Source organism: Rattus norvegicus, chromosome 1 (assembly GCF_021556685.1).
Source record: "Rattus norvegicus strain SHRSP/BbbUtx chromosome 1, alternate assembly SHRSP_T2T, whole genome shotgun sequence".
Classification (NCBI taxonomy): domain Eukaryota; kingdom Metazoa; phylum Chordata; class Mammalia; order Rodentia; family Muridae; genus Rattus; species Rattus norvegicus.
The window spans coordinates 265,525,938-265,548,620 of NC_141534.1; the positions used below are offsets into that span (position 1 = coordinate 265,525,938).

Here is a 22,683-nt window from a genome sequence, read left to right on the forward strand (position 1 = left end):
CATGCCTGCCTGGATGCTGCCATGCTCCCGCCTACTGGACTGAACCTCTGAACCTGTAAGCCAGCCCTAGTTAAACGTTGTCCTTTATAAGAGTTGCCTTGGAAAAGGGGAGGGGAATGGAATAGGGGCCTTATGGATGGGAAACCAGGGAAGTGAATAACATTTGAAATGTAAATAAAAAATGTCCAATAAAATAAAAGAGTTGCCTTGGTCATGGTGTCTGTTCACTGCAATCAAACCCTAACAAAGACAGCTTTAAGAAAGAGTGTTTTGAAGATACTGGAGGAGGAACTTCAGTGAGAATCACAGGAGCAGCATCTCAAGCATAGAATAAGTTTTAAATTGCCGTTCAGAAGATTAGGGCAGAGTCTTAAGCGACGCCGCTCTGTCTTCCCCTGCCCAGGAAGGGAACCACTCATTTGTCCAGCATGATCCATATTGCATGGTGTGTTCATATCATGGAGAGAGGGAAAGAGAGTATGTGAGAGAGCGATCACACAATTACAGTACAACCCATCTGCTATTGTTAGTTGTTTTTTTTTTTTTTTTTCCCTTCGGAGCTGGGGACCGAACCCAGGGCCTTGTGCTTGCTAGGCAAGCGCTCTACCACTGAGCTAAATCCCCAACCCTGCTATTGTTAGTTTTATTGAAACTCTCTTGTGCATTCTAAATGATGGCAACATTACCATTGGTTTGCATGTGTGGGGAAACAATGTCTACAGGGCCCAGTAGCTCCCTTTCCTTCAGACATCTACTACAAGTCTTGGACTACTACTGTTTATGAGAAAGAAATAGGGCTTAAGAGAATATAGCTGAGCTCTTTATGTATAGTGTTCAGAAATTACACAGAAAGGATTCAAAAGAATCTTTCACACAACTTTCGTTTGGGGCATTCACCAGAGAAGACTTCTTGAGCATGGGTTTAAGCCAATCGAAAGTCTTTATTAGCCAGCCAGCAACTGCCCTGAGTGTTTGGTATCCTGGTGTAACACTGACCCTTTCTAGGGTGAGCTTTTAAGCAGAAAAACCATTGTTATGAAACATAGTGTGGCCAGGACGGTGTCCTTAGTGGGGCCAGGACGAGATATGCAACTGAGGAATTATACCATGCAACAGATCTGGTGTGATATTGGGGTTATTAGGGGGAGGGAGAGGAGTGAGGACCTGGGGAGGGATAGATGCAAACAAGTGGGCATGTAGTCGGACAGACAGACAGATGGGAGCAGAGGCATGAGGGGATGAGGGGAGCAGAAAGAAAGAGGAGTGCAGGGGCAGTGAGGACAACAGGAAGGGTTGGGCAGGGGAGAGAGAGAGAGAGAGAGAGAGAGAGAGAGAGAGAGAGAGAGAGAGAGAGAGAGAACGCTGCTGAGTGACAGGCAGGTCCTTTTATATGCAGTACTCACGGGTCATGTCTTAAGCAATTGCTAGGTCCTTGAGGGCAAGCCAGTTGAATGCCTGTATACTGCCCCTGATTTGACAGAATTCAGTTAACAAGAACAGTTAGCCAGAAGCAGAACTGCAGAAGCCAATAGGCAAGGTTAGTACATTCAGAGACTTTCCCGTAACTATGGGCCTTGATGGATTAGGCCTTTGTTTTAGTTTTGACAGGCTGTGCTGTCGAGTGCTGAGTTTTACAGCCTGAATGATGCTTCCACCTTTTAAGACTTTTTTGTAAAGGAAGGATGATGAGAAGGAGAAGATTTACTTTTCTTTTGTGGGTGTTTTGCCTGCATGTATGCATGTGTAGCCCTGTGTTGGTCAGAAGAGGGTGTCAGGTTCCCTGAAACTGGAGTTACAGGTGGTTGTGAGCTGAGCTGCCATGTGGGTGTTAGGAATTGAACTCGGGTCCTTGCAAGAGCAGCCAATGCTCTTAACAGCTGAGCCATTGCTTTAGCTCCAGAAGATCTCTTCCTCCTCCTCCACTTCTTCCTCCTTCACTTCCTCCTCCTTCACTTCCTCCTCCTCCTCTTCCTCCTCCTCCTCCTTTGCTTGCCCAACAGGTTTTGTCACTAAGAATCTCTGCTCGCTTTGGTATTGGAGCACACAGTACCTAGTTTCAAGAAAGCTTCAAGGTCTGTATGTAGGTGGGTGACTAGAGTTTTGTTTAACATGCGTGAGGCCCTGCTTTTGTTGTGGGGTCCCTCCAGGGTTCACCACCAGCAGAGAACAAACCACAAAGGGGTGAGAATGAAAACTGGACACAGCCTGACTCGGTCGGTCAGACTGGATCAAAACCTCTAGAGAGTCTGAGCCGTGGTTTATCCTTCTTACACATTTAAGCACTGTAAAGCTTTGGGAAACCTTTTCCACTTGATAATCCTCACAACCAAGGTTTGCGGGTAGCCACATGGAAACTTCCAAGCAAGGACGCAAAGCACCTGTGACCTTTGCGATGAGAATGAATTCTTTTTTTTTTTTTTTTTTGGTTCTTTTTTTCGGAGCTGGGGACCGAACCCAGGGCCTTGCGCTTCCTAGGTAAGCGCTCTACCACTGAGCTAAATCCCCAGCCCCGAGAATGAATTCTATTGGCTGATAAACAGAGCTGAGATCTAGAGAAAGGATTTGTCATAAGCAGTGGATAGATTCTATTACTGGAGGATGAAAGTACACGGGGCCTTTTTTTTTTTTTAAATAGGGATGAGTTCTGTTCAGTGAGAGGCAAAGCCCAGGATTAGGTCTAAACAATTCTCCAGATTTGGGGGGCATTCAGGTGGAGGCTGGCTCCTAATAGAACAGCACGAGATCACCGGGTGTTTTACCTTGACCTTCCAGGTGCCCAGACATCATTTCTTTCATGAAGGCCTGTGTGCTTATCAGTCCTGGTTTCTTCATTTGACTCTCCAGCATGACATAAACCAAGCATGGCGGCATGTGCCCGTAATCACAATATTTTGGAGGTAGGGGCAGGAGGATTATAAGTCCAAGACTGTATTTGGCTACAAGAAAAAAGTTCGAGGCCATCCTAACCTTTGCAGGACTGTAATGGCCAGTTTTATGTCAATCTGACAAAAGCTAGAGTTATCTAAAAGGCAAAAACCTCAACTGGCATTTTCTTTCTTTCTTTCTTTTTAATTGCATATTTTTTATTTACATTTCAAATGATATTCCCTTTCCCAGTTTCCCAGACATAAGCCCCCTAGCCCATCCCGCTCCCCTTCTTCTGTAAGGATGTATCCCCTCCCTGACCACACCCCTTCTCACCTCCCTCCCCAGACATTCCCCTACACTGGGGGTCCAGCATTGGCAGGACCAAGGATTTCTCCTCCCATTGGTGCCCAACAAGGCCATCCTCGGCTACACATGCAGCTGGAGCCCTGGGTCTGCTCATGTGTACTCTTTGGGTAGTGGTTTAGTCCCTGGGAGCTCTGGTTGGTTGGCATTGTTGTCCTTATGGGGTTACAGCTGGTTGTGAACCATCTGATGAAGATGCTGGAAACTAAACCCATATCTTAGAAGAGCAGCAAGTTCTTTTTTTTTTCCAAGACAGGGCTTACTCTACAGCCATGGCTATTTTGTCACTATGTAGACAGACTGGACTGCTCTTGGACTTACAGAGATCCTCCTACCTCCCCAGTGCCACAGCGCTCAGCTCCAGTAAGTGCCACTACTCAGTGAGGAACCTCTCTAACTCCTCCTCTTCTTTTAACTTTTTTTTTCTTTTCTTTCTTTCTTTCTTTCTTTTTTTTTCTTTTTTTTTTTTTTGAGATAGTGTCACTGTCCCAGTTAGGGTTTCTACTGCTGTGATGAAACGCCATGACCAAACAGCACATTGGAGAGGAAAGGGTTTATTTGGCTTACACTTCTATGTCACTGTTCATCACTGAAGGAAATCAGGATGGGAGCTCAAACAGGGCAGAAAACTCGGACACAGGAGCTGAAGCAGACGTCATGGAGGGATGCTGCTTACTGGTTTGCTCCCCTCAGCTTGGTCAGCCTGCTTTCTTATAGAAACCAGGATCGCCTGGCTGGGATAGCACCACCCACAGTGGACTGGGTTCTCTCACTTCAATCACTAATTAAGAAAATGCCAGAATCAACAAATGGCATCTCATAACACTGCAAAGCTTCTGTAAGGCAAAGGACACTGTCATTAGGACAAAATGGCAACCAACAGAGTGGGAAAAGATCTTTATCAATCCTACACCTGATAGAGGGCTAATATCCAATATATACAAAGACTCTAGAGAGCCAAATAACCCTATTAAAAATGGGGTACAGAGCTAAACAAAGAATTCTCAGCTGAGGAATGCTTAATGGCTGAGAAGCACCTAAAGACATGTTCAACATCCTTAGTCATCAGAGAAGTGCAAATTAAAACAACCCTGAGATTCCACCTCACATCAGTCAGAATGGCTAAGATCAAACACTCAGGTGACAGCAGATGCTGGCGAGGATGTGGAGACATGTATTATTCAGATTTCATAGACTGGAAAAAATTAAATCCCTTTCAGGGTTCTGGTTTGCAGCTACCCAATATGTGTGTATTTGTGTGATCGTGTGATTGTGTGTGTGTGTGTCCACACTCTTCAGGTTATTAGAAATTATCTAAATATTATCACTATCACTTAGTGTGTCTTCAAATCCCCAAGTGCCCTGATACAGAAGTCCCATAACTGCCGTATAATTCCATCTGCAGATGGAGGTGACTTTCTGGACTCTGAGCCAATGTCCCATGCTTGCCCCATGATGCAGTGCGCTACTCGTAACGAGTAAGCTCTTGAGGGGAGAGCCCACTGGGTGGTGCTGAGCAAGATTGGTCATCAGACCTAACACCCAAGCTGAGCAGTTAGCACACGATGGGTGAAGAGGACAGGAGCCCAGGAGAATGGCCTGTGGCTGAGAGCTTGAAGTGCGCCACTCTCTTCGGAAGGAGAGCTCTCTCTGTCCTTCTGTCTCTTTCTCCTCTTCCTCTTCAAGGTTCATCTTTAGTTTGAGTTATGTATTATGTTGGACATGTACACATGAGTTCAGGAGCCTATGGAGGCAAGACGTCAGATCCTCTGGTGCTGGAGTTAAGACACAAGCGCTGGGAATCCAACTCAGGTCTCTACAAGAGCAGCCAGTGCTCCCAACCACTGAGCCCTCTCTCTAGCTCACGCAAACAGTCCAGTTCTCACGGCTCATCGATTCCGCTGAAAGTCGGGTGTCGATCTGAGCGAGCGAAGCTCCCCACCAAAAGAAATGAAGGCTCAGAGAGGCAAGGCAGACAGTGACTGGGGGAGCCCTGAGCGCCCAGGCTCTGAGGTGAGACAGTCCCTGTCAGGTCTGCCTCTGGCAGCTCGCATCAGTGCATCTGTGGACGAGTCGCTTAGTCGCACGGAGCCACGGTGAGAACTGCGAAGATAATGGTTATGAAGATAATAGCCATGCCTACTTTCTATCCTATTGTGACACACGTGTAGGGCAATTGTGCCAACAGGAGTCTCAGGCAATAAACAGCTTCAATTGTCACTCGGGGTTCTGAGAGAACTTGACCTTAGAAAGGTGTGAGAATTATTTCAATAAGCCTTTTTTATTGTCATTTTAGAATGATTTTAATCTACAGAAAGTTACAAAGGGGGTTGGGGATTTAGCTCAGTGGTAGAGCGATTGCCTAGGAAGCGCAAGGCCCTGGGTTCAGTCCACAGCTCCGAAAAAAAAGAACCAAAAAAAAAAAAAGTTACAAAGGTAACAGAGTTCCCCATATGACCTTTTTTTTAAATGTTGACATGTTAACACTAACATGGTTTATCTGTCATGACAAAAAGTCAACCTTGGTACTATCATTGACTAAACTCATTTTATTCAGGATGCAATCTAAATTATCACATTTCATATGAAAGAATTTTTTGAGTTAACCCAACAAACAGCGTCATTAATCCATTAGTGTTCTTGTTGATAAGATCCTCATATACCTTTCAGAAGCACTTGAGGGTTCCTGAAAACCATTTATTCTCTCAAGAAGCTTTTAAAAAATTACACACACACATGCACACACACACACATACACACACATTTACATACACACACATGCACACACATACACATACACACACATACACACATGCACACACACACTTACATACACACACATGCACACACACACTTACATACACACACATGCACACACACATACACACATACACACACATGCACACACACATACACACACATGCACACACACATATACACACATACACACACACTTACATACACACACATACACACACTTAAATACACACACACACTTACATACACACACGCATACACACACACTTACATACACACACACATGCACACACACACACACACACACACACACACACACAGGGCTAGAGAGATGGCTCACCAATTAGAGCTCCTGCTGCTCTTACAGTTCCCAATGTCCACATGGTGAGTCACGACCATCCTTAACTCAAGTTCCAGGGAATCTTATGCCCTCTTCTGACCTCCATGGGCCTCAAAAATAAAAAATTAAATGAAAGAAAAAAGTGTTGGTCTCTTAATTGGCACAACAAATCCTTCTTTCACAGCTAATGAAATTGATACCAGTCACCATCTGCTTGAATTATCACGGCATTAATTTAGTCAGATTTGGCCCAGCAAAAATGCCTTAGCAGGTTAAAGCACTTGCTCCCACTCTGGAGTGCTATCCCCAAGTCCCACAGGGTGGAGGGAGAGAAGCAACTCCCAGAAGTCTTCCTCTGAGTGCTACACACAAGTACACACACACACACGCATGCACACACACGCACGCACACACACTAGATGATAGATAGATAGATAGATAGATAGATAGATAGATAGATAGATAGATAATGGATAGATAGATGGATGGATAGATAGATAATAGATGGATAGATGGATGGATGAATAGATAGATAGATAGATAGATAATGGATAGATGGATGGATGGATAGATAGATGATAGATGGATAGATGGATGGATGGATGGATAGATAGATAGATGATGGATAGATGGATGGATGGATAGATAGGTGATAGATGGATGATAGATAGATAGATGATAGATGGATAGATAGATGGATAGATGGATAGATGTAATTGTGGCAGTTTGAATGATAAATGCTCTCCCATTGGCTTATATATTTGATCACTTGGCCTCCGACCGGTGCTCTTTGGGAAGGTAATGGAACCTTTAAGATGTGAGCCTTGCTGGAGGAATTGTAGCACTGAGGTCAGGCTTAGAACTGTATAATCGCACCCCACCTCCTGCTTCCTGTGCTCTCTCTCTCTCTCTCTCTCTCCCTCTCTCTCTCTCTCTCTCTCTTTCTCTCTCTCCCCTCTTCCCCCCTCCCTCCCTCCTTCCTGCTCCTGCTACCATGCCATGCCCTCCCCACCATGAAAATTCTCTCCCTCTGGAGCCATAAGCTAAAATGAAGCTTTTCTTTCTTCAGCTGCTTTTGCTCGTGATATTTTATCCCAGCAACAGAAGAGTAAAAAATACGGCAATTTAAAAAATGAAGGTAATGCGGTTTGACTTTGCATAATCTTCTCCTCCAAGGTGGCACAGTGTCTGACACAGAGTAGATACGTGCAAAGTGTGCATTGCACAGCCGAGCGTGCTAGTGCATTTGTGTCCCCTCCTGGCTTGATCTGCTCACGCGCAGCGGCCGTTCCCACGGAGTCGGCCTTGTTTTGAAAACGACCTCTCTTTAGAGCTTACCTTTGCCTCCACACATAGAGCCTGTTTGTACAAGACTAGACGGAATCCGAGCAAATAAGATTTCCCGTTCGGCAAGCCACTCATCTCACCGCTGTCTTTCATGCAGCAAGGCTCATCCCCGAGAGGGAGATTGATTGCGATGTTGAAAATAAATGTTTTACTCTCCTCTCTGAAGAAAAAAGAAATATCCGTGTGCACAAATTCAGTTTCTGGGGAGCTACAGCAGTTCTTGTTTTTAATAAAAAAAAAAAAACGTATTAAACACAGATGCTGAGAGTCACCAGGGCCACTGTGCCCACCAGAAAGAGACTGGTAGGAAGTTCTAGCTTACCAAGAGCTTCCTGGCGTGACCATGTAGATCTCCATCAGCCCTGATGGGCCTCGGGGCTAACTTATCATAGCACAGATATGGCCTTCTCTTCCTGTACTGAACTCGGCACCACAGTAAGTCATTAGGTAACCATTTATTCTCCTCAGAGCACATATTACATTACAGCCATAAACTATCTACTAGACCACTGTTGCTGAAAGCGCTCCCGTGGAAAACTTAGCTTATTAGGACTAAAGAACTGGGGGTGGGGGGAGGCAGAGACCATAGCTCAGTTGGTAAAATGCTTGCCTAGAGTGCACAAAGCCCTGGGTTCAATGCCCAGTGTCGTATAAAACCAGATGTGGTGATGCACACCTGTGGGAACGGGAGGATCAGAAGTCCAACATCATCCTTGCCTACATAGTGAACTAGAATCCAGTCTGGGGTCCAGGAGACTGCCTTAGAGACACACGCATGCGCGCGCGCGCACACACACACACACACACACACACACACACACACACACACCACACACACACACACACACACACACACACACACCACAGAAATCATTACAGACAGTCTCTAATCCGTCAGTCCTAGTGCCTGCTGCCTCTTCCTCAGAGAAACTGAGATAATAAAAATAGCGACTTGCCTCCAGTAGTTGCTGAGGTACTCAAGTGTTTCTGATGGCCGCTGACCGGTTGGTTGTACGTCACTAGCCCTCTTATACTGGTTGCTAAAAACACGTCTCAGTGGCCGAGGATTCTGAAGGGCAGAGCGTCAGACACAATATAAGCTGAAATCAGTTGCTATAGAAGAAGCGACATAAGCAAACCCTTGAGTAACCCATAAGGACACAGATACCAAGTACATCTGAGAGCTCCAAGTCTTGGTTCCTCTTGCTCCCGGATCCCATGCAATCCCTGTTTGAATGTCACTGAGGTCAAGAGAGTCTCTAAGACGGTGAATCGCTTACACAGCTTTCTGATGATGAAGGAAATGAAATGTAAATTTGAACATAGGAGTGCCTTTAAAAACTTGAAGTCGGTTGCATATTCAAAACTGCTAAAGGTTTTCTAAATATGCAGAGGAACCCAGCGACTCCAGGATCAAGCCCTCGACACAGCTGTGCCAACAGACGTCGTGCTCATAGAGCTGAGGGCAAAGGTCACCTTTAAAATGTTTGTTTGGTTACGAGTTGGCCCAGATTTCCAAAATTTCAGGCTCATTTTGTTGCTGAGTCTTATTTTATTGATTTTAATTTAAATTTTTTTTTTTTTACTTTTTGATGAACTTTTGACCCAAATTGCTTTCGCAATGTTCCATCATTTAGTGCAAGGCCATTAACAACTGGTTGAAAATGCACACGTGTGCACATACACTCCATATATTACATTTCCAAGCCAATTGAATTACAGAAGGAACCAATTTGGAAAGTTATTAAATTAAAACCCTAGAAGAGAGAGATGGGTTTTCATTGCTAATGGTTGGCATGACAACTTGGTGTGCTGGTGAGTGAGATGTGCTGAGGCCTCCTGGTTGGAGACTTTGACAAGCTCAAGGCCAGGGCTCTGCCTCTAAATCTTGTTGCCAAGGTAATACAGCATAGGCCTGGATCCGCTGAAAGGGATGCCTCAGCCATCTCGTGCCAGCAGGAGCTATCTGATTAGAAGAGAGCTTTCAAAAGGAAGAGAAACAGTACTTTTGCAGAACCCAGAGGAGAATGCAAAGGTGAGATATTGGGGACATGACCAGCAGGGAATCTGAAAGGGAAGCAGCCAGTGGTGCCACTCAGCTGCTTCATGAGCAGAAGGCCGGTGGTGTGTGAGGGCCCTCGGGCAAGAATTCCAGCCTGCCAGGCCTTTGTGACTGTGACAGGACACTGTCCTAATTTGACTCCATGGCTCAGGTTCAACAGAATAATCTCGAGAGCCCTAGGCACTGTCCCACCCCATCTGTCCATGGTGGACTTTAATTCGACAGGTCTTCTTCTCCGATAATACACTCAGGAAAATGGGTCCTAAGGGACTTTATAGGTTACACATATTTTAGGATTCAAACCCACAGGTGATCTGAATGCCTTAGAGCATCTAAGCGGCCTTCGGACATTCATCTTACTCACGCCTTGGTGCTTTGTGTTACAGGATAGTAGCCATTGATTCGTGGTCCAATGGGAGCCTCAATTCCCCAGTTGCATATGCCAGTTTATCTTGATGTTACTCACGATGAAACTATGGTCCTTAAAGGTTCTTTTGCTCTCAGAATGAGTGACAAGTCTTCAAATACATGACCCCACAGGGGTCTGATCCGGGCTCCGGAAGAAACCCCCTATAATTCCCAGGACTTGATAGCAATACTCAGTCAGGAGCGATGCATGGACCGAAGGATAGCGGGTAGACTCTGAGAGGAGTTCAGAATCCCCAACCAGTAGTTCCGATCTAACGCTCCTTGCTATTTAGCCACACTATTATTTCATAAACAATACGGAGGAAGAAATCCACAATATTTATCTTGGCCTGTACAAATAATTTGCACTCTATAAACTGTAATGGAAAGACTATTACCCTTGTAGTCACAGCTGTCCCTGGCTATCGGCAAGGGATGCCCTCCGGTTCCAAGGTCCACAGGTACGCAAGCCCTGTGCAGATGATTGTGTAATATTTGCATATGAACTACACACATCTTCCATTCATTTTACATCATTTTTGGATCGGCCATCATAGCTAATACAATACAATCAATTGAGTATACTGCATCCTTTAAGGAATGGTGACAAGAAATCTGCCTGTGTTCTGTGCAATTTGGTTGTTTTGGGGTTTTTTTTGGGGGGGGTTGTTTTGTTCTTCTAAGTGTACCAAGTCAAATTCCAACTCCTTCCTCTGCAAGTGATTTGCTAAATGAATTTGGCCAAGTTATTTGACATGATTGGTCCCTGATTCTTAAGAGTTTTGTGTGTGGTGGTGGTGGTGGTTAGGGTTGTTTGTTTTGAAGACACGGTTTCCGTGTTTCACAGGCTGGCCTCAAAACTACTTACTGCACTACACTAACTTTTCTGCCTCAGCCCCCTAAATAGCTGGGACTACAAACACGCACTGTGCCCAACTGATTTTACACATCTTTGGAACAGGTCAGCGATAGTAGCTTTTATCTGAAGGGGCCACTTCTCTTCCTACAGTGTACAGCCAAAGCACGAAGGGAACTTCAAACAGATCCTCTGGCCTCCCTAATCTCTTACCAAGCCAGCGGTGTGCTTTCCAAAGGCTGTACATGTGATTCCGGTTTGCAGTTTTGTTTAAGAATCACCGGAGAGTAAGGATAACTTATAAAGATGATCTGGCTTATATATGTGAGTTGTCATTGGCTCACTAATCAATCAAAATGGGGTACAGTTAAGCCCATTATATATAATTTCTTCAGTTTTATCTTCACATGTGAATAGGACAAAGCTCCTTGGAATGTAGAGAGAGGCTGGCGTTGCACAAAGCAGTTACATTTCCCCCATCACCATTTCACATCTTTAGAGATATCCGAGCTTTAAATGAAAAGCTCTTTGAAGTTCGTGGTTTGCAATATTCCCTTCAGTCTTTATTGATCCGAACAGAAGGATAATGACATTTATCTAATGCTCACGGGCACTTACTGTAAGAGCTCTATAAGGGTTAGTTCATTTGATCTTACTTCCTGGAATAAATGCACTGTGGAGCGGTTACATGAACTGTCTAAGACTCCAGGAGAAGAGGTGGAGGTGAGCTTTGAACCTGCGAGCTCCACTCTTAGTCACTCAACCGCTTGGTGAATTGGGTGCTCCCAGTGAATAGACAGGCAATCTCTTGTCCTTAGTTTGTTTATTCTATTCATGATTTGTATACACACTCGTGGGGGCCAGAGTTTGATGCCGGGGTCTTCCTCAACCATTTTTTCTGTCTTATTGTCTGAGACAGGATGTCTCACTGGACTTCACTAATTCTGCTGGAATGGCTGGCCAGCAAGTCCCCAGAGTCCTAGCTCCATCTCCCCAAACCAGGATTCCAGGGGCTGATGCTGTACTCGGTGTCTGTTTGCTTAAGACAGACAGGGGCTCACTGGAACTTACTATGTGGACCAGGTTGGCCACGAACTCACAGAGATCCTCCTGCCTCTGCCTCTCCCTCCAAATGGTGATACGTCTACACTCCATGATATCTCTTTTTAAAAATAATTTCTTCCGTTTTTGAGACTATAATTACATTATTTTCTCCTTCCCTTTACTCCCTCCAATCCAAACCCTCGCATATAACCCTCTTTGCTCTCTCAAACTCATAGCGTCTTTATTCATTGATTGGTGGCAGTGCTGTGTGTGTGTGTGTGTGTGTGTGTGTGTGTGTGTGTGTCCCTATATTTTCCTAACTACATATGTACATATGTACAACCTGCTCTGACTACCTAAACATGAGCTGAACAACACCAGCAGACATGCTAACTGCGATGCGGGCAGCTCTGGAAGACTCATCTACGCAAAGAACTGCAGGCCCCCGAGAAGTGCTGAGTAGAGAAATAGTCTTCCAGAGATCACACCAATGGCTTATCCAATACTACGTGCTCATTCCAGATAATATATACATACCGCTGGCTTCTTACGTTGGTGCTAGGAATCCGAACTCCAGTCTCTATGTTTGCGTGACAAGAAATTCACTAAGTTACCTTCCTAGTCCATGTCATCATTTCTTAACATGTATGCCTGGAGTGTACCCAGACCACTCCCACTAGAATCCCAAGGAACAAGTGGGCACCAGGGAAAGACGTTTAGAAATACACTCATCAGGTGACTTGGGTTTAAGAACCACTGGCCTGGATCGTTGTTTGTAGGTCACTAGCACTGAGAGTTCTGATGGTGTTAAGAGCTGTGGGAGTTAAAGTTGTTTGCCAGAATCCATCCTCAGGTACAGGCCCAGGGGCAGAGAATCAGCCCATAAGTCCCTAACTGGGCCAGCTGTACAAAGTACAGGCTCTACTCAGGAGGGCTACTCTCTCGCACACAGACAGCATGACTTTGCAGGGTCCAGATCCCATTGCCCAACTCGAGGGCAGAGCTCATGCTGACAAGAGGAAGGGCTAGTACTGGCCTGGAACTTTGATGCTGTTCTTTTTCACCATCCAAATACCACAGAGGCTCTGTGTCCCTGTCCCAGAAGGGCAGAGGCAGAGCAGGCTGTTTGGAATGCAGTTGGCTACCCCAACCTCCCACCCCCACCTCCCCATCCCCCACCCCACCCCCCCCCACCCCTACCTTCCTACCCCCCTTCCCCTGAGGCCTTGTACTGAGCTGATCTTGCAGACTCTCCCAGAGTTCACCGGGTGTCTGTTTCAGATGGGAGTTGAAAAAGAGGCCAAGAAGGTAACCTGGAAGGGTTATGTCTTCAGGAGTTTGAAAATGTCTTACAAAGCTTATGGGGATGTAGGTTGGTTTATACAGCAAGCCTCACTTTTTAAAAATATACAATTCCATAATTTTTAAATGATTTGTTTCTATTATATGCGTATGAATATTTTGCTTGTATGCGTGTCTTGTATCACATGTACTCCTGGTGTTCAGGGAGGGCTATAAGAGGGGGTTGGGTCCAATAAACTAGAGTCATGGACCGTTGTCAACTGTCAGGTAGGAACAAAACCCTGTCCTCAGCAAAAGCAGCCAATACTCGTAGCTACTGAGCTGCCTCTCTAGCCCCTCCGTGAGTTTCCGAAGGCGGTTTTACTTATTGTCATACTGATTTTATGAGTTCTGAGTACTATGCATAGTCAGGTGCTGGGCATTGGGTAAGATACAGAACTCTTGCAGGCCCTTGGAAAACTTCCAATGTAGTCAGTCCTGTTCCCTTTGGCCCTGAGCCCTTGGCCGGCAATGATCTGTTTATTAATTCATTGATTGGTAGCTGGCATTTGAGCTATTTCCAATTTGGGCAAGACGCTGAAATTTCAGTAAGCGGGCATTCATTGAGCCTGCCTACCAAGAGACTCTAGAAGATGAGAAAATAGTTTATGTTTTCAGCTTCTTATAAAATATGATCGCTCCTGGAATTCAAACTAATAGCCAACAAAGGAAGATGGTACTTGGGCTGACGAGATGGTTCAGAGAGAGAAGGCATTTGTGGCCAAGCCTGAAGTTCAGTCCCTGGGACCCATACGATGGAACGAGAGAACCAACTCCTACAAGTTTATTCTGACGACTCCACGGGTACACATACTTATACATACACTATAAAGATAGATGATAGATAGATAGATAGATAGATAGATAGATAGATAGATAGATAGATAGATAGATAATTTTTTTAAATAAAAGAGCTTCGTGTATGCTTCTAAAATCAAACGTGAACGAGATGGAGCAGGCTCCCGGATAGTATTGGATTGCCATCCAGAAAAAGGAAGTGATCTTTGCTGGTGGACTCCTGATGTGAAGGTGTTGAAACACATGGGGGCGCTCTAACCAACCAGCGCTACAAGCCCACCCCACCTCCACCCCATTTTTAATTCCTGTTCTTACACAGGTTGTTTGTTTTTTGTTTTTTGGTTTTTGTTTTTCTTAGTCTATTGAAATGCTTCTATGAAAATCCTGATGAATTCTCACAACTCTTACCCTTGGTCTCTTTGGCCACTCCTGGATGTCTGGAAACAGTTTGGCGTCAGTGACCGACCCTGTGTTTAACTAGATGTCAGGGGAGGGGGTGGGGAGAGGAGGTTGGGGGGAGGGGGTAGTGGACCCAACCAGGGTTTTACGCAGGCTCCAGTCGGTTTCCTTGCTTAATTCACATGGAGAGGTCCCCAAAGCGTCTCATAAATTACAAAGAGAACTGGGATTGTCCCTAAAGTTCCTCTGTCATTACTTCTCAAGTCTTCCCAGAATGTCTTCAAAAATAATTGCTGGGCAGTGTTTCAGGAAGACTGGTAACTGCCTTGCTGGTGGGTCGGCACCTTGGCTGTTTCAGCAGCTCAGGCCCTTCGAAGGAACCACAGGGATCTTAGCAGAGAAAGGTTAAGTAAGAGCTTAGCTCTCACTGGCTTTTTGGCTTTTGAGTGGCTGTTCAAAGCAAATAACAAAAAGAAAAGAAAAATGTTCTGGATGCGTTTAAATTTTTTTTTGAGAATCGATGACTCATTTAGTAACAAAGCACAAAATAAAAGACACTTCATAAAAATTGCACTGGCACAGAGCAGCGGAGCTCAGAGTGAACTCTGTGGTGAGGGTGCATGATTTTGGAGCAAGACCAGGTGGGGCTAGGGGTCCCCCCTATCTTTGGAAAAGCATTTGATCCATTACAAGCAAGGGAGTCTTTGCACTAACAGAAGAAACTGCTCACTTGAGAGAAGACTTTTACTCTGCCAAAAGGACCCAATCTAAAATATGACTAATTGTTTTAAACAGAAATTTATCTCTGGCTGTTATATGCAAATTGTGCAATATCACTGTCTTAAAATTAGGGAGATCGTGAGGAGATGCCAAGGACAGGGTGTGACCATCATATGACTTTTTAGGCCATTTTACTCCTATCTCCTATGCTGGGCTTTGCCCATAGGGACCATCCTAGTATGTTCTCTTTTCCTTGTTTGCTTGGCTTAAGATCTGAACCATTACAAGAGTTGGGAGGGACCTTCACTCTCCACACTCCTTCAAACGCATTTTTCCCACTGAGCCTTCTTCAGAGGGCTCAGAGTACAATGATGTTGTGTTAAAAGCATAGGCCGTAGTTAGGAATGTAGCTCAGCGGTAGACGGTTGCCTTTCATACCTAAGACCCCAAGTTCAATTCCCAGCATAACAAAAGATTAATTAATCACATATAACGAATCATTGCTGCTTATGTATATACAAGTAAGTTCCTTAACGTCTCAGTCTCAATTCCCCTTCAGTGTAAACCGCCAATGAAAAATCTTGATTAAGTTATTATCTATAGTTATAGATTATTGTAATCCATTGATGGAAACTGTCCAAATGTCAATGATAACATAGAAACAGTATCATAATACTACGCATCTGAAGTTGTTGAGATTAAATAAGATAACACATATAAAATAATTAAGGCTCTAACACGTGGATAAGCCCTCAGTGCAGACCAACATTATTTTTATATGTACATGCACATGCTTCGGTATGGTGTATGTGTGGGGCATATGTCAATGTATGTATGTGGGGTGTGAGCTTCTGCATGGAGGCCACAGGAACACATCAGGTGTCCTGTCTTATCATTCTCCACTCTATTCCCTTGGGATAGAGTTTCTCACTAAATCTAGACCGAGGCTAGCAGACAGCAAGCTCCAGAGATTCTGGTTATAGGTGCACAACCACACCTGGCTTTTAATGTAGGCCCTGGGGATTTGAACTCACAGCCTCATGCTTGCACAGCAATTACACAGTTGAGTCGTCTTCCCACCCAACTGACATTCTTCGCATTATTAGCATTAGCGTATTCACAGAAAATACACAGTCAGCACTAAGGACAATGTCTCCCCCTTCCCATTAGAGCTGTGCTGAGACACCAGGAGCAACAGTCGTTAGCCAGCTGTCGATTCCTATGGATTTTCCTTAACCCAGGCCCACACTATTGCGTTCTGAATCCCTGCACGAGTCGTCCATCCAGGGCAGAAATGAGATGTCAGGAGCGCGCTCTGTCCATTGACAGCCTTCTGCCGGTAAACGGGAGGGAAAGAACAAATGTGAACAGAAAGGTGCCCTGTCTGTTTAATATCATCTTAACGATGTCACCGAGTCGAGGCAAAAGCTGACAATTACAGTTCTGTTTGGCAGGAGAAGTGTAGCAGAGGACAGGAAAACCCCAAAATCCCGGTTTTTCAAAATTGATTCAAGTCCTGCAAAGGATAAACAGACGAAGGGAAGTGCCTCAGAACTAGATGTGTTAACATTTCTTTGGATAATAAAGGGAGGTGCTTTATAGATAATCAGATCTTACAGACAGGTTGTATCTTTAAAAACTTTCTTTTTGCAATATCAGGGATCAAACCCAGGACCCTTCTCATGCTAAGCAAACTACACACCACACACACACACACACACACACACACACACACACACACACACACACACACACACTATTGAGTTCTAGCTAATACAGGAGTGGTCTGTCTGCATGTATACCTACATGCCAGAAGAGGACATCAGATCCCTTTATAGATGGATGTGAGCCACCAAGTGGTTGCTGGGAATTGAACTCAGAACCTCTGGAAGAGCAGCCAGTGCTCTTGCCCATTGAGCCTGTTAACCCTCTCCTTACTTTTTGTTTTGAGACAATGCCTCACTAAGTTTCCCAGGCCAACATGGAACTTGCGATCCTCCTGCCTCAACCCCCTGAACATTGAGGATTGCCGGTCAGTGTGACCAAGGCCACACGGATAAATTTTCTTATCGTGGGTTTCCTGCTTCAGCGTGTGGATTCTGTCCGTAATTGGGTTTCTAAGCCTAGTTTGCCTGTGTGTCAAATGGAGATTCAACATTATCCCACTCGTTGGGTTTTCATTAGAATAAAATCAGGCGGATTGTTTGTATCAACAAGTGGAACCAGTGGAAATGGGACTGGGGGGAGGGGCAAAGGAAGAAAAAAATGAAGTAAAACTAAACAGAGAGAGACATCAATCTGGCAATGACAGACAGATGCTCAGACAAAGAGTGGGGTTGGCCCACTGCCTTGCCTTCCTTGTAAGTCTAAGCTAAGCAGTGGAGGAGGCTCCGAGGGCCCATAACCTTGCTAATGTGTTTGCCCGTTGGCATCTTTTGGTCCGTTCTCCACTGGGTCCTATTTGGTGAGCTTGCTGGATCGCCAAGTTTCAGAGAAAACGAACACTAAACAAAAAGTGGCCAAAATAATCACAGAAAAGTCATCTGCAAATGAAGAAGGCTTGGGGACTCTGAGTCGCCTCTGGGCCCGAAGGGGTTAAGTGCCTCTTCAGTCACACAGCTAGGAAGGCAGCCAGCCAAGCAAGAGTGGACTCTAAAGGCAGTGTGGGGTCCTCCCTGGTACATGAGGCTTCTTAGGGAGGAGGGCAGATATAATAACAATGCTGTTTTATTTCATATCTGATGCCCAAGACAAAAATGAAAGCAGAGTACTTCTAGAAGAATCTTTTAAAGTTCCACTCACAATAGGCCTCACACTTTAAAAATGGGTCACTCCCCATCACCATGGCGATTCTCCCAAGATCTCCTGGAGCCAGCAGCCGCTCTCAAACGAGGACACTCCCCACAACTGGCAACTCTAAACAGATAAATATTTCCCAGTAGAAAATACTTAGTTCCTTCGTAGGTAGCGTAGTCAGTAATCTGTTCAGGAAAGCCGCCTGAGGCCCGCTCCTTGCATTTGCTTTCCTTAAGTTCGTTAAGCCCCTTGATTACACCCACAGCAAGGTTACTACTTCCTTGGGGTGTGTGAGATTTACGTACTGGATATCAGCCACCTTCTTGCCTTCCATTTTTCTAACTGAACATAATAGCATGATTGAGAGGCCCTGGAAGAGTTCAGTGGCACTTCCAAAGGTCGAAACCATACAAAAACTACCCTGTGATTCAGCAGTTCACCTTCTGGGGACTCACCTCGATGGGTGGGAAGCAGGATTGCGCATGCTCATTAACAGAACTATTTGCAACAGCCAAGAGGTAGAAGAAACCTAATACTGTTTAATTGAATGAATATGTTGATAAAAATATAGCAGATGGGGTCTAGAGAGATGACCTAGCACCCGAGAACACTTGCAGAGAACCTGACTTCCAGCACCACATGTCAGCTCTCAGTCCTCAGTAACTCCGGCTCCCGGGAACCGGACACCATCGTCTGGCATCTGCCGGCACTAGGCACGCAGGTGGTGCATATCCATGCGCACGCAGGCATACACTCGTGCATGTCAAAGGAAAGCAACGAATGTTAACGTAGCAAATACAGAAAGAAAAATATAGAGAATGAGGCATACATTCTCCGATAGAATGAACCTTGAGGACGTTAAGCTAAGTAAACCACGTCTCGAACAAAAAGACAGATGCTGGGTAACTCCACTTAATGAGAGAACCCAGGCAGTCGCATTCACAGAAACAGAAGAAGGCAGAATGAATGTCAGCAAGGGGTGGGAGACGTGGAGCTGGGGGGTTGTTTTAAAATGTGTAAAGTTTGGGTTTCATGAGAAGAGAAGCATGAATATAACTGATAACACCTAGAAAGATCTAGGGGATAGATTTTGTACTGTGTATATATGACCATAGGTAACTTTTAGAAAAGATTTATTTCATTTATGTGTGCGTGCCCGTCTCTCTGTGTGTGCATGTGTATGTGTGTGTTCGCATGTGCCTGTGTGCACACAGAGGCCAGTAAAGGGTGTCAGATCTGTCATGGCTGGAGTAACAGGCACTTGAGAAGGCCCAACTTGTCGTGTGGTGCCTGGGACTCGAATCATCATCGTCGTTGTCAAGACAGCATCTCGCCATTAGCACCGACTGTCCTGTCTCACTCACTATATAAACCAGGTTAACCTCAGGCTCACGGAGATCTGCCTGCCTCTACCTCCCAAGTGCTGAGATTAAAGGTATGTGCCACTATGCCCAGTGGTGATTATTATTCAATTTTTAAGAAATAAACACTAAAGATGGAGACATAGAGATACATAGACACTAAGTCCTATATGGTTTTTACAAGCATATGTGCGAGTAAGTAATTTATTAGTTTTGTGGTATTAAGAATTTAACCCAGGGCCTCATACCTGCCAGGCAAACACTCTACCACAGAACTATGGCCCAGCCTGTACGGCTCTTCTAAGTAATTTATATGTAATCTAAGAAGACACTGTTCTGCATTTTGCTTTCCTTCGATTAGCATGTCCTCTTAGTCTCATTACTAGCCATAGTCGCAAAGTTTCACCGTAGACACCTCTGGGCGTGAAGTCTGCTGTAAGCGTGAGCTTAAAGTCACATAAGTAAGCCAGTCAGTGTCTGAGGTGGCAGAGGCAGCGGCAGCAGCAGTGGTGGTGACAAGCCCAGCACTTGGTAGGGAGAGACAGGTGGATCTCTGTGAGTTCGGGGCCAACCTGGTCTACAGAGTGAGTTCCAGGACAACGGAGATACACAGAAAAACCCTGTCTCAACAAAACAAGCAAACAAAAGGTAAAAACAACAATTAAAAAATAAACAATGACAGTGAATGAAAGAACAGCCAAGCCCAGCTCCTCCGGTTTCTTCTGGGGCCACATTGACCTCTGCCATCAGATAAAGAGAGCTGTTCTAGAAGCTCTAGAGTAACAGCATGTGCTGTTCTTCCAGAGGACCCAGGTCTGATTCTGACAACCATCTGTAAGTCCAGTCCCAGGGAATCTGACACATGGGACATAGACATGTGTGGGCAAAACACCCATACACATAAAATAAAGGGAAAAATTTAAAGGATGGCTGTATGAGTCCTTTAAATATTATTAGTTTTATATAAACATTACATATTTATATAATTTATATAAGTATTTTAAAATATCACTAGAATTCCTTTTTTTATATAAGTTATGAGTTTAACCAAGGCCCAGAAATTAGTCTAGTGAATTTACAATTTTTTTTAATTGTCTAAAAAAGAACCAAACAAAATTCTTGGGACATAGTTCACAAAACAAAATTAATGAGATTATTTATATGAGATTTCTATGTAGAAATTCTGACCCCCATTTTAGAATGTAACCTCTTGGAAACAGGAGATGTTGCCCAAATATAATTAATTAAAAGGAGGTCAGATGGTAACAGTCTCCCATTCAGTCTGACTCATGTCCTTATAAAAGGTGGTGTTTGGATTTAACTACATAAGAAGGATATCTTGTGACACGAAGTCAGAGATCTACAGAGCAAGGAACACAAGCTCTCAGCAGTCGGTGGGGGAAGAACAGAACATACTCTTCTCACCTCCTGGAGAAGAAAACCAGGCCTGCTGACATCTTGGAATCGAAGTCGTCAGAATCACAAGACCAGTACATTTCTATTGTTCCAGCCCCAAAGCAAAGCCCAAGGTTTTCGTTCATATCACAGTTCATGCTTCTCTTGGTCCTCTCGCCTCTTGCCCTAGCTTGAGTATGTGTGGTGGAGAAACATGGAACTGAGGATGGACTTGAACTTCTGACCCTCCTGCCTCCACCACCTAAGTGCTGAGACTACAGGCAGGACACCACAATGACTGGCTCTTGCTCTCCCCACCCCACTCACCCCATTTCTTTGCTTCAAACTTTCCCTGTCCCTTGCGGCTCTCATCAAGTGTACCATAACGTATCATGATACACCTGGACTTTATTTTATGTAATTAAATCAATTATGTTTGCTTTTGTTACAAAGTAATAAGTATCTATTATTTTAAAATGTATTTTGGTGGGGGACTGTGGAGGTGGCTCGGTAGGAGAAGCACTTTCTGTACAAGCACGAGTACCTGAGGTCGGCTGCCCAGAACCTGTGCAGAGAGGTTGGACTTTGTGAAGTCCACCTGTAGCCGGGACCTTCAGAAGCAGAGACAGGAGCGTCTCAGGGACTCTCAAATCAGCCAGTCTAGCCAATCAGTGAGAGACCGTGTGTGTGTGTGTGTGTGTGTGTGTGTCTGTGTGAGAGAGAGAGGGGGGGGGGAAGAAAAGGGAGAGAGAGGGAGGGAGGGGGAGAGGGAACGGAAGGGGGAGGGAGAGGGAGAGGAGGAGGGGAAGGGGAGAGCACCTGACCTACAATCATGTGAAAAATGAACCCCATAGACTCTTGTATTTGAATGTTTAGTCACAGGGAAGAAACACTGTCTGAAAGGATTAGAAGGATTTAGGAGAAATGGCCTTGTTGGAAGAAATGTATGAGGAAGTGGGCTTTGAGGTTTCAAAAGCCTATGCCAAGCCTAGAGTCTCTTTTTCAACCTAGAGATTAGGATGTAGCTCTCGGCTACTGAATCAGAGACTGCATTCACGGCACCATAATTTCCACCATGATGATAATGGGCAGAACCTCTGAAGCTCTAAGCAAGCCCCTATCCTCAGATATTCTCCATGGACCTTCGTGGCTCACGAGGATGGCGCTGCAACTGTACTCTGACAATTACTAGCCGTGTTGCTTCAAAAAAAGTTATCTGGAGGTCAGGCATGATGCCCAGGCACGATCCTAGCACTCAGGAGGCAGAGGTAGACTGGTCTCTGAGTTTGAAACCAGCCTGGTCTAGTTCCAGGCCAAGAAGGGCTTCAGAGTGAAACTCTGAAACTCTTCTGGTGAGAGTCTAGCATACCCACACACAAAAGTGACAACCTCAGTTTCCTCAGCTATAAAATGGGTATAATCTAGTTTGTCTCAGAGTTGTCCATAGATCAACAAAACAACAGTTCACACACATTTGTCCCTTTTTTTTTTAATCATTCATATCCGGTTCCCTAACTTCTATTTTAGATTTTGCAACGATTTGGCAGAGATACTGTTCCATGTCAACGAATATTTATAGAGCTCTAGTCTGCAGGGTTTAACAGTAGCTGAAGGGACTCTGTTTCTTTGTTTTGTTTTGTTTTCTGAAGGTGCACATTTTCTGTTTCGGAGTTTTCAGTATGGAACAGGAGAGGACTCTCTGGATTCTAGTCTAAGATCGTCCCAAGGATGTGGTGTTGAGACAGTAGCAGCACGAAGTCTCAAAAGAGCAGCAAGGTGGTCCAGCAGTGTGGGAGTGAGGGAGAGAGAATTCATTACACGGTGCCTC

At 44.8% G+C, this 22,683-nt stretch overlaps 1 protein-coding gene across 3 annotated transcripts in view; it reads right to left on the reverse strand.

Annotated features, from left to right (window-relative positions):
• LOC108349045 (uncharacterized) overlaps positions 1-22,683 on the reverse strand; it is an 88,813-nt gene that overhangs the window by 42,814 nt on the left and 23,316 nt on the right. For 2 of the 3 annotated variants that reach the window (XM_087609865.1, XM_087609864.1), the window contains exons 3-4: positions 8,632-8,744; positions 7,667-7,835 (exon numbers count right to left, since the gene is read on the reverse strand). In XM_087609865.1, coding sequence (XP_087465991.1) covers positions 7,667-7,835; positions 8,632-8,744 — 282 coding nt within the window. Of the gene's footprint in view, positions 1-4,116; positions 5,335-6,328; positions 6,439-7,666; positions 7,836-8,631; positions 8,745-22,683 lie in introns of those variants that run through there. The other variant, XR_015653552.1, reaches the window with a different exon arrangement.